At 45.6% G+C, this 16,316-nt stretch overlaps 1 protein-coding gene across 2 annotated transcripts in view; it reads right to left on the bottom strand.

Moving 5' to 3' along the window:
* Positions 1-4,563: 4,563 nt before the first annotated feature.
* The window catches only part of PLPPR1 (phospholipid phosphatase related 1), a 117,126-nt gene continuing 105,373 nt past the window's right edge, over positions 4,564-16,316 (bottom strand). For both annotated transcript variants that reach the window (XM_077345346.1, XM_077345347.1), the window contains exons 5-8: positions 11,186-11,436; positions 7,402-7,578; positions 5,542-5,673; positions 4,564-4,993 (exon numbers count right to left, since the gene is read on the bottom strand). In XM_077345346.1, the coding sequence (XP_077201461.1) occupies positions 4,961-4,993; positions 5,542-5,673; positions 7,402-7,578; positions 11,186-11,436 (593 nt within the window). In that variant the 3' untranslated portion in view covers positions 4,564-4,960. The remainder of the gene's footprint in view (positions 4,994-5,541; positions 5,674-7,401; positions 7,579-11,185; positions 11,437-16,316) is intronic.

The raw sequence follows: 16,316 nt of genomic DNA, 5'->3' as shown, positions 1-16,316 counted from the left end.
TTCTTTCAGCGTCTCATGATCACCAGATATGAAAGGGACATCCTGAAGGGGTGAGACCATCTGGGTTTAGTTAAACTAGGCTGTTCTGTATGTTTAAGGAAACATTGAGTGGCATAGTATACAGAGCACCCGACTGGGACTGTAGGCGGAAGAGAAACAGTTTCTTCTTGGATAAGGGTGGGATACCAAAGTATGTAATAGCCTGAAGACTGTCTTAACAGTCACTGAGTCTTGGGCTGGGTAATTGTCAGTAGTGCGTAAGAAGTCCTCCAGTCCTGCAAGGAAGATGCACGGAGAGAAACAGCTGATACGCTCGAATTCCCTTCTCTGGGCTCTCATGTCTGCTCAACATTGGCATGATCTGCACTGCCATAGGCATTCTGAGATGAGGAATTCAGTACACTTCTCATTGGTATTCACCGGTGTGAATGTAGGATGGATGTACTGCCATTCATGTGGTAAGCTGGAGAATTGGCACCACTGATCTTATGTTTCAGATGATACGTGTCTTCCTTGCCCATGGTAGGATTAAGGACGAGGCTCCACTAGGTAACTGGAATGGATTCCACACCACGAACCTTGATCAGCGTCTAAACATGAGAGTGGAAGGATCCACTTGTATGGAGGAACTAGGTAGAATTTCAAGAAAATGGTGTTCATGCTCAGGAGTCAACTCTTCATCCCTTTCCCCCTACATTCTTGGGGCTGAAAAGTGCCAGATGCAGAAGAGAAAATGACTGACGTATATAAGGGTGCTGGGAAGGATGGGAGCTACATACGATGCTAAGATGAATGTGAATGTCTCAAAATTGATATGTATATCCTTAGCTGTAGAATATACACAAATTATGACAGTCACTTTTAGGAAAGATTGTGAAAGTTCACACAAAAATACGACTGGGATTGTCAATAGCCTTTGAGGCTAGTTGCAGGAATTAAATCAGAATGGCTGTGTGTGTTCTTTGCTCACACTAAGAGGCTCTTTAAGGCAGGGTAGAATAAAATGGTGATAAATAAAACAGTGTTTCTGATCTTCTCTTATTCTGATTATCTCATTTAAAAATGTATGTATTCAAATAAATGGTATGGAATAGAAGCAGCTCATTACAATAAGAGAGGATGCAAACAGCTTAAAATAGCATGCATAGCAGTAGCCAGATAGTGCTGGGAACACTTGATAAAATGCCAAGTTGGAATAAACCTCACACAGAAGTGAACCCCAAGTGCGGCTAGCTTTACGGGAACAGCTGTGGTGCTGTGCACGTAATACACCCGTACATATAACCTCATTGCAGGGATTGCTTTATGAATTTTAATGTGGCAACATCTATGTTGCCTTCTTGGTCTGGTGGTGGTAGTGCTCCATGGTGTGTGCGTTTGTATGTGTGTGTGTGTGGTGCCTGTAGTTCAGTGCAAAGACCTCTGCCTGAGGCATGGTACGGTTGCTGCTACTCAGGATTGATGCTGTTGGACAAGGTGGAGCAGTGGTCTGACTCAACTTCATATTTCTGAGCAGAATCAACGGAACATATTTGGCATTGACATTCCATTTTTTTTTCTTTAAGCAGGGAGATACGTATTGGTGGAGCTGTTCCACTTAATCAAGGGAATAAGTCAGTGAGCTCTTAAAATGGTGTGTAGGAGCTTCGTAGGAATGCTGAGGGCTTTTGTTCTACACAAAAAGGACTGAGGTGAGACCCAAAGCTTAGGCATTTGCTGTTGTGGGTGCCTAGACAAGCTAAGGCAGGGAGGGTTCCCAACCTTGTTGAGCTTGTGAGCACTTTTTGAGAACATGGGTGGGGGGCAGAGGCAACCACACAATGGCTACTATGGAGCCTGATGCCAAACAACAAAATGCTTGGAGGTCCCAAGCCAAGGATCTTCCTCTGATAGAGACAGCTGTTTCTAAATGAGTGCTCCTTGTAGAAGGTGTCTGGGCCATTCTGAAGCATCTCCTGCTCCAATGAGGTGGAGGAAAGTCAGGACTGTCTTTTGGCTTTGGAGATTCTTTGGAGTGAAGGAAATGGGGACCACCATGTTGGTCACTAGGAACTAAGTGATGTAGTTGTGAGACAAGGCAACGACCGGGTGTTTCCCACCGAACCCTTTCCAAGAACAAATGACAAAGCCTTGGCACAAAGGTTTGTGTGATAAGTTTTTTTTTTCTTTGATCTCTTTTGGAAAAAAAAGAATACAAAAACCCAACATGGTAGACATTCCAGCAAAAGTACAAAGAGAGGCTCCATTCCTCAATGGAAACACGCTATTGGTTATTACCATGCGAGAAAAATGAGATGAATCAAGAAAACCCTAGGACAAAAAAGAGACTGGCCACCAGACAGGTCTCTTGTTTTCTTCGGCTGGTTAACAATAATACTGTGCAGTGGGAAACCAGGTTTGGATACAAGTGCGTTATGATATGACTCACAGAAAAGTAGACATGGCCTGTTCTTGCGGTGACAAAGTCAGACACTTCTATAGGGGAAAACATGCCCCAATCTTGTTAGGTTTTGAGAGCTGAGCTATACGTTACACTCACCCCACCAAAAAACAGCCCTGCTTGTTTACTGAAAGTGCTCTCCATACAGGCTGGAGAACTTGAAGTCATGCAGGGAGCAATTGACTGGACTTTTTCTTTCTTGTTTTTTCTGGCAGCAAGTCTTCCTTACTGTTGAGATGAGAAGACGCAGGGCTGATTAGCTGCAAGAGATCATGAGGCAAAGCAATAGGACAACCTTGACCAGCATGTCCTTTATATGACTTCAGGCCCTTAAATGCAGCATCATTAAACAGGGCAATAGCTTTGCACTACCAGACATAGATAGCTCCGCCCACCGTGCGTGCCACTGATTTTGACTGCTAGAAGTAGGACTCCTCGCCAGCACATAGATCTGGCAGACTGATAATTTCCCACGCTGAGCCAAAATAGCACAAGTATCTCTAATGTTTCTAACTATGCTCTATCTAGACCCTTTAAAATCATCTCATCGGTGGACAGCCACTCCCCTTAAAAAACTACATGTCTCATTTTAGGGGGGAGAGCCCCAATACTGCACGAAATTGCCTGGTATACCACTAACTTAAGGAGTCTCCTCTGTGCTCATTTTTAAGCCCCCTGTTCTTTGTTTTAAGGAATCTTTCAGACTTCTGAAGAAGCAGGAGCAGCCTGCTTTTTGGCGTGGCTAAGCGTGAACGTGAAGCTCAGGTCTAATTTCCCGCTCATATTGATGTGAATGATGTCATTTTTTTAATTAGCACCAGTGGAACTGAGTCACAAACTTGTTAGCCTGAGGGCTCCTTTCTAGGTGGTTATGTGATGCTATAATGCAGTAATGAAACATTTACACTCCTCCTATTACGAAACGTTGGGTGGAACCACAGCGACCAACTTGGGCCCTTTATGATGCACCTTGTGGGCAGAGAGAATTTCCCGTGTCATCAAAGGGTCACATACTGGAGGTCCAAGGGTAAGTGCTACTTCCAAAGTTACCCATGTCTTTTAAATGCATGCAGATGCCACAAAGGAAGGGATACACACATGGGTATTTCACAGCGAAAATGCACATTTGGTAGAACTCTGATAAGTGGCTGGGTGAACAAGTATGCGAAGTTTCCTACATGAAATTTCCAATGCATCTATAGGAGACAAGCCTTAAGCAATGTTTCTTTCTTTAAAAGTACACTCTAGGGTGGAATTTTGCTCATTTCAGACCATAATTCTTTGGGTCATCAGAGCAGCCAGACATCAATATTTTGTCAAAATCCCCAACTTGTAGCACTATTCAAAAAAATCTCTATAAAAATGCAAACAATACTGTGCTGATATGAGTGAAAATAGCACAATAGCGCTTTTTTGCAATGCCCTTCTTTAGCAGGAGTCTAACATTAGCTGGCCCATAAGCTGCTTCTCTCAAACCACTTGCTTGTACGGTCAATGGCAGTGATCTTAAAAGAATATGCACAAGGTACACATGTACGCATCATAAGCACATGGGCACCCAGGCTTTCTCCACAGTTTCCTCGGTTAAAAGCTCCCAGAATTGCTATTAAATTCAATTATGCCTCTGTTAACAAGTGGTTGGTTTGTGGCTCATGTGAACCTTTCTGGGACCGGTGGCTAAGGAGGCTACAGAGGAAGCCACAAAGCTGCGTGGATCTTTTGTGCACACAAGCTGATGATAAATCAGCAGGAAGGAAATTTGTACACAGTCCACGAAGCTGGTTTTCTGAGCAGCACCATAGAAATGCACGGGAATGTCCTGCAAAGCGGGCTCAGGGATGTCCAGCTCAGTTCCCATCCATTTTCATGGGGCTTGGAGAAGAAGAGAAATACATAACTAGGTCCTCAGTCATGTTCTTGCCATGCTGAAATAGGACCCAAAGACATATTTGTATCCCGAGTAGGCTGAAGGATTAGATCAAGACATGCTGTGGCAACCCTCAGGTAATTTCCCAAACGGTCAATGGGAATTCAACTGCAGAATTACCACAGTGTCACATATTCTGGCCCAGTCAGGTCATGGAAGCATTATTTTTCCCCCTGGTAACAAAAAGGTAAAAGGGTTTTAGTATTATAATTATCATTTAATTTATTGTGTATATAAAACAAAACCAAAAAAAGGCCTGTGTACAAATATCACAAAACATCAACAATTCCCAAAGATGTAGCGCCTCAGAACACATTATAAACAAGGAAAAAGATCTCCCCCCCTCCCCTCTTTTGTCTTAAATTCTGGCATAAATATATTAAAGCTGACCAAAAAAAAAAAAAAAAGGGACGGGGGAATTCCAGGGCAAGCTACATCACTTCCTCATACAAAAATGTACAAAACATTTGCTTCTAACTAGACATAACATAATACTGGTCATCACAGTCTGACACTGAGTATAACTGTGTGATGTCTTGGGAGTATTGTACTGGAGGGCGATTAAAAAATAGCTTCTCTTGGAGTCTTGCAGATCAGGTGACTTCAGTCATAGAGGCAGAATGATTCTACGGGGAGACAGAGAGGACAGAAAACACAGAGGACCATTTAGTCTGATACGAGGCCATCCATCGAGACTCAGGGTAGGTTAGACTGCTTGCATGCAGAAGGGCCCAACTTCAACCCCAGCTGAAAGGATTTGGTTGCCAACGATGGGAAAGACTGACACCCAGGAGAGCTGCTGCCAACCAGAGTAGACAATCTTAACCCTTGGCATACTGATGGTTTGACTCAGCTGATGGCAGCTTCACATGTTCCTATCCCGACCAACTAAAAGGTCTTGATCTTTTTAATAGGCTGAACTACTGGGCGGGGCATTAATAAGAATGCCACCTGAAACAAAATAAGGCATTTCCTTTACGAAAAACAACCAAGAATGAATTTGAACACTTATTTAACAAGAATACATTTGAGACCCATTTTCAGCTAGAGTTCCAGACCAAAGGGACCATCTGCCCCCCACTTGCACTGGCCCTGCTATTTAAAAAAATATTAGTATTAAAAATGAGTGAGTGAACGAATGAATGAAAATTTAAATGTGAAGGATGGAAGGCACCTGCGCACTCAACGTCTCCAAAGGACTTTCCACTCTTGGAAATGCCATGAGGGGCATCCCTCGCTGTTCATCAGGCTTTGATTTGGAAGGTGCTCCATGTGTCCCTTTGAAGTTATGGACCACACATGTCCCCTGGAGGTGAGGGAGGAAAAAGAGACATCTCTGGATCTATGATTGACGTTCTTGAGCCAGCAGCAGAGAGTCACACCTCCTACCGGTAGCTACAGAAGTGACTAAGCAAGGCACTGGGTGGAAATTAACTTGGCTTCTGCAGTTAAGAAATAAATATTTCTACGAGACGACGTCAATCTCACAATTTCACATTGTCTACGGCAATCTTATCGTCACAAACCCTTACAATATTGACATGTACTATATACATGGAAGGATTTACATCTTCTACAAGATCTCAGTGGCTGTCCACATACCTCTGCATAGTATTTAGCAAGGACACCAATGGTTCGCATTGGCCCAGTGTCAGTTCATGAACTGAAGAATGGTATAAGCTAGTGCTGCCAGCCACCACCATGTGGCGGCTGCTATCATGCAAGCAAACTGCTAGGGGATCATTAGATATAGCCAATGCATACTTTTCTACTATCTGCAAGCTCTTAGGGGCACTATTTATGGGTCAGTTTTAGCAAACCAGGCGGCAGGTATGACAGGCCATTTCTATCCACTAAGGGGATCCACACAACCTCCTATAAACCTTGTCCTCTGTTCCCAGGCGTTCTAAAGGTGGCGACTGTCTCAGCTTTGGGTTCACTGCTGTGAGAAGTTTTGTGGTGCACAAATAGATTATGAAGATCACTGTGTGATGTAAGTGATCCCTGTGACAGGTTGTTTTTATCCACTGAGGGGACCCACAGAGCCTCCTATGATGGTGGGTGGGGAGACCAGGTTTACTTTAAATCTCAGATACTGGATGTTCTAAAGGTAGTGAGTGTCTAGGCTTGGGCTTGCTGCTGTGAGGTAAATTCTGTGGTGTACATGAAGGTTATGGAGGTCACAGAGGCAGGAATTCTATATTAACCACATAAAAGATTATTTATTTATTCAATTTATTTCCCGCCACTCCCTAATAGGCTCATGGTGGGTAACAACAGTCTTAAAAATCCCATTAAAACTCCCATTAAAAGACTCAAAAAAATCCCAACATGACGGAAAATAACCCACTCCTACCCCTGCTACTAAGGCCATGGACAAATGGAGGGGAGTGATGTACACTTAATATCCGGGGGGGGGGGGGGGGGATAGAAACCTACTTTAGAAACTTTAGGCAATAGAAACCTATTTTATTTACAAGTAGGTTTCAAGGAACAGTGGCCCAGGTCTCCAGGGAGACAAAAGTGGCTGAGGTGCACTTCAACTTAGTTTCCTTTCCTCCACGTGAAAGTAGGTATTTACTGACTAGCCACTAGGCTGGATCTTAACAAATACACAGATCTACACCCACACCAGCCGACCCTTTCTCAAGAGTGACTAAATGGTACAAGGTCTGCTCGTGGACAGAGACAGGTCTATCCATTGGGCATTCCATTTTCTGTCTGAGGTAGGACCAAACCACTCCGCCACATGGCCAAATAGTGTGACCCTTTATTTTGTCTGCTCTTTTCCTGAGCTCTCTCTGCTCCCTCTGAGGCAGAACTGAACCGAACTCCTGCTGTGGGTCCCTCCAGCTTTCCACCCCCCTTCTCAAAGGTGATTGGATGCCAGGGTTGCATTCCCATGGGCTTACGTAAGTGGCTGTTTTCCCCTTCAAGGGCAGGACATCCTCCTATCTGTCACAGCAGCTACTTGGAGGAGCGACATTTCAATGTAGAAGGAATAGTAAAAAACCAAGCAAGCCCATTTACTTACCAGGAAGAGAGCGACTGCGCTTCCCAAGATGAAGCCCGCAATGACATCTGAGCAATGGTTTCGATACTCGGAAACTCGGTTGAGCCCGGTGAGGAATGCGGCACAAAGAGTCCCCAAGCACAACACCGGCTTGGCTAGCCGACTACTCTTTGTCTTGATTGTGCTCGTGATGTACATCTGGAAAACAGTCAGGGAAGAAAGGCAGCCTTAGGGACCCTGTCGAAGCATCGCACACCTGTTTATTCCGTCAGCAGACAAAGTCTGAGCACCTAGAGCTGCCCTCCAGCCGAGGGAAGCAGCCACTAGAGGTGGCTTCAGTTGGGACAAGCCTGGGGGACAGAAGCACTAGGAGTCCACAGAGCAGAGCCACTGCTATTCATGGAGCAGCTCCAGGGCTCAGCCCCCAGCATCTCCACTGGAAGAGACCCCTGATGTGGATAACCCAGGCAAGGTCAATCTCGTCAGAAGCTAAGCAGGGCCGAGTCTAGTTGGTATTTGGATGGGAGACCTCCAAGGAATACTAGAGGTCATGATGCAGTGGCAAGCCACCTCGAATGTCATTCGCCTGGCTGCCAGACAACCATCAGATCACCTGCCTGCACTACACACATCATACCATCGATAAACATACAAGCAAACAATCTCTCTGTCTGCCTGAAGCCCTGAAGGACAACTATGGGTCAGAAGAGATAAGAGCGGTCAAGAGAGACCAATGGGCTTACTTGGGAGCAGCATCAGATGAGGATCTGGGAGAGCCAAGTTTAAATCTTCATTCTGCCAAGGACGCTTACTGGGTGACCTTGGACCAATCACATGCTCACAGGCTAACCTATTTCACAGGGTTGTTGTTATTATGGTGATAAAAAGGAGGAGGGAAGAATAATGTAAACCAGCTGGAGGCCCCACTAAAGAGAAATGCAGAACATAAATATCTACATAAATAATTCAGCAAACATCATAAGAGAATAATCTGATAAAGAAGGGCTGGGTTTTTTTTTATATCCTGCTTTTCACTTTCCGAAGGTGTCCCAAAGCCGCTTACAATCACCTTCCCTTCTTCTCCCCCACAACAAACACCTGTGGGGTAGGTGGGGCCGAGAGAGCTCTGAGAAAGCTGTGAGTGGCCCAACGTCACCCAAGCTGGCTGCAAGTGGAGGAGAGGGGAATCAAACCGGACTCTCCAGATTAGATGCTACCAATCTTGTTACCCGACGCAGGCTCTCTTACACCACTTGAGAGGGTTTGGAATGTCACATACAAACTGGACCTTTTGAAGAGGCATGCACACCAACCCAGCACAGCTTTTGCTTCCTGGAAAAAGCATTGCTGTGATCAAAGAAACTGGATCCCGGTTGTTGTAGCTGCATGTTTGGATCTAGTCCCTATACAAGATAAAAGATATTTGCAGGACTGCACCTAGTTAAACAAAAACAACACAGAATCATAGAATCACAGAGTTGGAAGGTACCTGCTGGGTCATCAAGTTCAACCCTAACACAATGCAGGACACTCACAATCCTATTGCTCATTCACCGTAACCTTCATAGAATCAGCCTCTCCATCAGTTGGCTATCCAGCCTCTGTTTATGGAGAACCTACCACCTCCTGAAGAAGCCTGTTCCACTGAGAAACCGCTCTAACAACTCAATTAACTGATCATGAACCTTCCCATCTACTGTCTGTGTCCTCCCAAATCTATTGTCTGTCTGTCCATCCATCCCCCCGCCTTTGCAAGAACCATTTAAATTTTAAATGTAATATAATACATGACAAAAAATGAAAGCTCACACAGGAGCTATTTTAAAAGAGCGAATGGAAATTTAATTACAGAGTGAGAGATGGCTTTGTGTTCCGCTACACTAAAGCCCATAAAGCCGTGATAGATCATTTTTAAGGGCATCAAGAACAAAGAAAATAAATAAAGGGGAGAAAAACAATTAACAGACACGTTCTAATATACGAGCCTGTAATTACAAAGGCTACAGGAGAATCCAAAGAAAAGCACGGGACTAATAATACATCAGCCAACAAAATGAAAACCTCCAAAGTGATTTATGCTTTCTAAAAGGTGCCTCTTCCCAAAACAGCACCACACAATCCATAATACCCTGGGCACTGAGAGCTTAGGACGGGGTCAAATTGCAGACCTGGAAAGAATGGCAAAAGCTATGAGCCGGTTTTAATGGCTTGCTCGTTTTTATACTGATGATTTATTATGTTAATTGTATGCTGTCTCCAAGCAGGACTTTGATGAGGCAGCACAGAAATCTCTTAAAGAAATATGTAATAAATAAAAGGGTAAAGTGGATGCAGCCATCAGCGGGACAGAGCCATGCTCAGATCTCTGCTTGCCTGTGAATAACCATGGGCTAGCTCTGATCTCTGCTATAGGATAAAAATGGGAAAATTCCCACCAATTTCAGGGAAGGACTGATTACAAAGAGAAAAATGAACATAATAGAAATGATGAATGCTTGAAACGTTTATTTTTTTAAAAAGTCAAATCTCCTAAACAGAATCATACCCTTTCAAGTGCTTAAAAGGGTATAACTTTGCTTGGGGTTGCACTGAGAGTCCATGGACAGAGTACTGTGTGGAACATTATCCCCCCTCCCCTTGCAAGTCTTCCCAGCAGGAGATCATGAGTGGGCATCAGACTTCTAAATATCTTCCCTTGACCTTTCAAGCTTTTTCAAGCATACGCTTGCTGAAGAGGGGATGCTCTAAAGTGGAATATTTCAGTAAACATGATGATTTTTTCTTCACTTATCTCTTTTCTCTTCTGAGGGAAATGCTGCCAGATTAGAGGAAGACCTGTATGAGCCCAAGACTGAATCCTGATCTCTCCTCAGAAACAAAGACATAGAGGTATGGGGAGAGGTATGTTTCCTACATTAGTGCATCTTGAACATAAGCTGGAGTCAGAATACTTATCAGACATCATGCCAGGACATACTGAGGGCCCATCAATCATGCCTATCAGGCACACATACAACCCATGATGCTCCCAGTAGGCAAAGTCACCATGTGATCTGAACAGGGGAACACACTTATTATGCACAGGCATACACTTTAAATATGTGTGTGTGCACTGCTCTTTCGCAGTCAATATGGTGACTGTATTGGGGGGGGGGTCTACGTTAGGTTAGCAAGGCGTTGGGTATGTATGGAGGCCAAGACTGACAAGGGCTAGGGACTAAGGGAGGTGGTGACTCTATGGGAGGTATGATATACAACCATAAGATCAATACACTGGCACATGGGATTTGGTGTAACTGCTGACATCAGGGTCAGGGTTGGGCTGCACTAGAACCAGTTTGGGAAGAAATGAAGCCGGTATCCCTTGAATCTGCCTTATCCCTTATTTGCATGTTTGAACATTTCAAGCTTTATACAGCATGTTGGGCCATGCAGCAGATTTTAGACATTTCTGCTTGGAGGGCATCGAGCTAGTTAAAAAGTATAATATTACACTTACAAAAGAGGTGGTGCAAATTAATCTTTGTCCACTGAACTCAATTGAGAGATAAAATAACTCCCCCCCACCTCCCCCTACACTCCCCACCCCCTCCGCAGAGTCTGCCTCCCTGATGGAACACAGGAGTCCAACAAACTCTGAAGCCAATCTCTGGGTGCAAAACTGATCTTTGTAAGGGTACAGTGTCACAAGAGCTGCATCAGACGATTCGACAGTTGTGGAGCTCATTCCTAAATGAAGTGAATTCTCAAGAGAAGCAACAAACATTTAAAAAACACAAAGGCAGGCATTCCTTTGCGCACTTACCGTAGCATATAAGGCTGAATAAATGCTCAAAGCAGCATGTTTGGACGGAAAGGATCTCCGTGCTTTCTCAATCACATCCTGGTCTCCGGTGCAGATATTCCCATTGTTTACAAACTGGTGATGAGCCCGGCAGTCACTCCCAGTGTAGTTGGGTTTACACACAGTCAAGAAATAAGGAGCCAAGTTGCCTGTCACAACTTGGCCGGCATTTACAAATATGTCAGTGGCAAAAAGGCCAAATGCGAACACTCCTGTGGAAAGTTAAAAAGAAGAGTGAAAACTACCCTTGGGAATGGGAAAAGGCAGCATAGTTTAGCTCGATCTCGTGAGATCTCAGAAGCTAAGCAGGGTCAGTACTTGGATGGGAGACCACCAAGGAAGACTCTGCAGAGGAAGCCAAGGGCAAACCACCTCTGCTTCTCACTTGCCTTGAAAGTCACTTCCTGGGTCACCATTAGTTGGTTGTGACTTGATGGTACTCACACAGGCACAAGGTTGTAAACAGGTGATGGTAAAAAACAGGTGCTTGTATTGCAGGGAAACATGGAACTAGATAGCTGTACAGATCAGGGAACCAAGGACTATGCGGTAGCTAGTCTTATCCCTTACTGATTGTAAATGTACGAAAAGAATGTCACCCGTTTTTCAGCTGCAGACTAAACCCAGCATTACTACTATTATTATCTGTTGAATTTCTGAGCTGCCCCTCTCCAAAGAGGTCTTGGGGTGGCTCAGAACAGATATAAATACAGTTTCCCAATACAATAGAATGTCAAAATGTCCTAAAAATTAATCTATATAAAATGCCCCTTAGGTTCCATGAATATGCTTAAGGATGCTCTCAAGAAGGAATCAAAACAAGAAGGGAGCACCTAACGAGTTCAGTCTGAAGACTGGCAAGGCACTTCAAGCCATTTTCTATCCATGTCCTCCATTTTTTATTTATTTATCTTTCAAACTTGTAGCCTGCCACTCCCACACAGTGGCTCGTTGCAGGTAACATCAATCCTCACAGTAATACCCCATTAAACCACCCTAGGCGGCAGCGGCCATTCCCCATTCGACAGACTCCTTAAAAATGCCTCAGGTGGAAAACACAGGGTAACCCAATGTATTGGATGGCTCCGGGAGGGCCCAGATCTTCCTTCCTCAACCAAATATCTGGGGGAAGAGCTCCGTCTTGCAGGGCCTGTGGAACTGAGCTAGTTCTGTCAGGGCCCTCAGCTCTCTGGGGAGCTCATTCTACCAGGTTGGAGACAGGAGCAGAAAGGCCCTAGCCCTAATCAAGGCCAAGCGAACCTCCCATGGGCCAGGACCTCCAACAGATTCACATCCACAGAGCAAAGTGCCCTGGCAGGGGGCATAAGGAGATAGGCGGTCTCACAGACATATGGGGCCCAGGCCGCGGATGGCCTTAAAGGTTAACATCGAAACCTTGAACCTGATCTGGGCTGCAACCAGCTGGACATGGGCCCTCCGAGCTGTTCCCGTGAGGATCTTAGCAGCTGCATTCTGCACCAGCTACAATTTCTGGGTCTGTGAGAATACATGGCCTCTCTCCTGAAAAGAGAGCCAGTTTGGTGTAGTGGTTAGGAGTGCGGACTTCTAATCTGGCATGCTGGGTTCGATTCTGCGCTCCCCCACATGCAACCAGCTGGGTGACCTTGGGCTCGCCACGGCACTGATAAAACTGTTCTGACCGGGCAGTGATATCAGCGCTCTCTCAGCCTCACCCACCCCACAGGGTGTCTGTTGTGGGGAGAGGAATGGGAAGGCGACTGTAAGCCGCTTTGAGCCTCCTTCGGGTAGGGAAAAGCGGCATATAAGAACCAACTCTTCTTCTTCTTCTTCTTCCTCTACTTTTGTGGTGCAGTTAGAATGGATACTACCAGAAAGCTGAGAGGAAGGGGGAAGATAACAGACCATGAGTGGGATTCACTCTCTCCCCCAATTCTACCCTAGTACACTCTCCCATGCAGGTTCCTTAATCCCCAGAATAGCCTTGTTGGGGACACCTTCATTTTTCACTAGCAGAAAAGCTGGTTGGATCCAAGCTTCTGCTCAGGGGTCCTACAACATTTCAGCAGGGACCCTCTACCTCAGTGTCGCATCTCCCTAGGAAATGCATCTCTTAATGCAGAAACCTCACAACTGGCAGAGCCATCCTCTCCTTTATTTGCATGTTTGAAAATTTCAAGCTCTAATCAGCACGCTGGGCAGGCTGCAGATTCCAGACATTTCTGCTTGGAGGGCATTGAGCTAGTTAACAAAGAAATCAAGTGGAGGTGTGCCTCTAGCACACCTGCTGCGGTTCAGCTGGGAAACTGGAGACTCCTGTCCCACCCCTGCAGTTACATAAAGCTCCCATCCCACCATCCAGGGCCAGGTAATCAAGCCCAACAGTGCAAGGACAGTATTGTTTCAGATTACGACTTATTACCTGTCCCCTCTGGCTAGCAAGGAAACGGAGATCACAAGAGTTCCAGCGTATTCTTCCTATTACAGCTCACAGTTCCAAAGGAGAAATCATACAAGCTTTAGCCTCCTGTGGAGAAACTTTAGCTTCATGATTCAACTTCCCTATTGTTAGACACGGCACATTTTCTGGCAGTGGAAGCTGCCACATGGGCTTGCGAATCAAACATTTGCCGGCTGGAGACCATGAGCTCTTGGCAAGATGTTATGTTACCCATTTTCCAAAAACAAGGCTGTGCAATGCCAGGGCACTGCAGTTATGGCAGTCATACAGACTGAAAAGAAAGAACACCAAAAATAACTAAGTATTCTGCCAGGAAGGAAAGCATAATACATAGGAGGCCATGTCAACCTCGGGGCTATTAGCCCGGAACAAGATGGTACCTGTTTATCCTCGTTGCCTCTCTCTGGCAACACAGGCTTGGCTTAGAATCCAGAGATGGTACAATGGACTGCATCACTTCAGACTACAGGGCTTGAAAAAACATTTTAAAGCTACCCTGACCTGCTTGGGGCTGAGATACTTGGATCAAGGCACTGGAGCCAGAGCCAACAGCACCATTCTCACCCCAAAACTGTCAGCTACATACAACACACAATCCTAAGATGAACCAATTGTTGAAATACTAGGGCAAGGTGATGGAGAAGCAATCTCCAGCCTTCCAGGAGCCAGTACCTGATAACCCAGGAGTGCAAAAGGCCACTAAGGTCAGGTGAAAATAACCATGTTGCTGCTTCTCTGTCTCAGCCTCCAGCATATGCATGGAACCAGGGTGCAAGGGCCATGCTTCAGTGGTAGGGTATATGCTTAGCATGTAGAAGGACTCATGCTTTTTCCACATCATCTAAAGTTAAAAGGGTAAAGTGACAGGTGATGTGAAAAACCTCTTCCTGAGACCCTAGAGCAGGGGTAGTCAAACCTGTGGTCCTCCAGATGCCCATGGACTACAATTCCCATGAGCCCCTGCCAGCAAACGCCGGCAGGGGCTCATGGGAATTGTAGTCCATGGACATCTGGAGGACCACAGGTTGACTACCCCTACCCTAGAGTTGCCAGTCTGGTGGGGATAGGGAAAACTAACCTTGAAAGAACGATGGTCAGATTCAATATAAGGCAGCTTCATGTGCTCACGTGTTGCCATTTGGGGCTAAAGGAAAGTATCACCCACACCTCTCCAGTAACTGGGGACTGGCCCTTTCAAACCATTCCGCACCCAGAGGAAGCCTAACAGTCCAGGAAGGTGAGCAAATTTAGAGTCCAGGGCTACCTTTAATTTCAACAAAGTTTTATTCGAGGCATGAGCTTTCGTGTGCATGCACACTTTCTCAGATACAGTGTCACGGCTACCCACTTGAATCTAAATCCATGAAGCTGTCTTTGAACAAGTTGTGTGGATGATTCATTCAGAGCTGCAGGTGTCTGCACCTATAAAGACCTTCCAGAAGGCAGCTTGTACTACTAAAACCGATCTCTGAATCTGCTCTCCAGCCTTGACCAGTTGGGTTTCCCAGGAAAGAAACCCAAGAGAGGCGGCACGCTTAGAAGCAAACCCTAATGTAAACAAAAGCTGCTGTGACAGCCAAGAATAAGTATATAGGCTTTTAGCACCATTCCTGCAGGCAAGCGGATCTGATTCATTTATGTTAGCTAGCTGGTTGTGCTGGAGCGGCACAGTGATGCTAAGTGCCTCAAAGCAGGCAGGGAGGGCTCCTTCATTAGTGGCACTTTCCTACCCATCAATACAACGGAGGGGCCATCTGAAGTTCAAGGGCGTTTTACACGTCAGGGAAGGCCCCTGATCTTTTACTGTTGACCAAACAGGCTCACAGGTTAACCCTGAATGGCTAGTGAGGGGGCACTAACAGACTGTGTTCCGTGTAGTGAACCGGCTCATGATGAGCTACCAATCAGCTTGCCAGAAAAGCTTGCCAGGATCTCAGGAGGTGACACTACCTAAGCCCTTCCTCTGCCAGCCTTCAGCCCCTGTTGTCAAAGGACACATTTAGAAAAGTGCACTCTGCCTTTCCACAGTCCAAGTTGCCTTACAATCCAAAAGGCACATGGGTGGGAGGATGCGGTTGCAGCTGTCCTGCTTGTGGACTTTAGCCTGACCGAGCATGGCTTTTAAATGCCCCAAAGTTGAATGAGAAACAATTGTCATTAAATGCAAATACCATTCAGATGAATCTTAGTTCTAGAAACCATTTAGAAGGTTCTTTTAGAAAAATTTCTCTTAGAGCTGCTTTTGCAGAGCAGTTCTCTCAGAGCTCTCTCAGCCCAACCTACCTCCCAGGGTGTCTGTGGTGGAGAAAGGAAGGGAAATGTGCTTGTTAGCTGCTTTGGAACTTCTTCAAGTGGGTATCAAAACCCCGCTATTCTTCTTTTTCTCATTCAGAAATGTTTCACAGTGCTTTGCTACTAGCCCAAATGTGGGAAACTGGAAACCAGTCCATAATTGGCCAGTTCTTCCACAGACAAGGATGATTGTTTTATTGTTCCGCCCCCCCCCCCCCCCCCCCCGAAGCAGCTGAACTATTTTGAGCTCCTGGGGGAAATTAAGCTCCAGCGTGGAGGTGTTATTTATCCTGGCTCTCTCAATTCCTCCTGGCAGGACTTAATCAGCCATGATGGGCAAGCCTCCAATTCGCAGGTGGC

This window comes from Paroedura picta, chromosome 7 (genome assembly GCF_049243985.1).
Source record: "Paroedura picta isolate Pp20150507F chromosome 7, Ppicta_v3.0, whole genome shotgun sequence".
Classification (NCBI taxonomy): domain Eukaryota; kingdom Metazoa; phylum Chordata; class Lepidosauria; order Squamata; family Gekkonidae; genus Paroedura; species Paroedura picta.
This window is presented reverse-complemented; position numbering and strand designations above follow the sequence as displayed.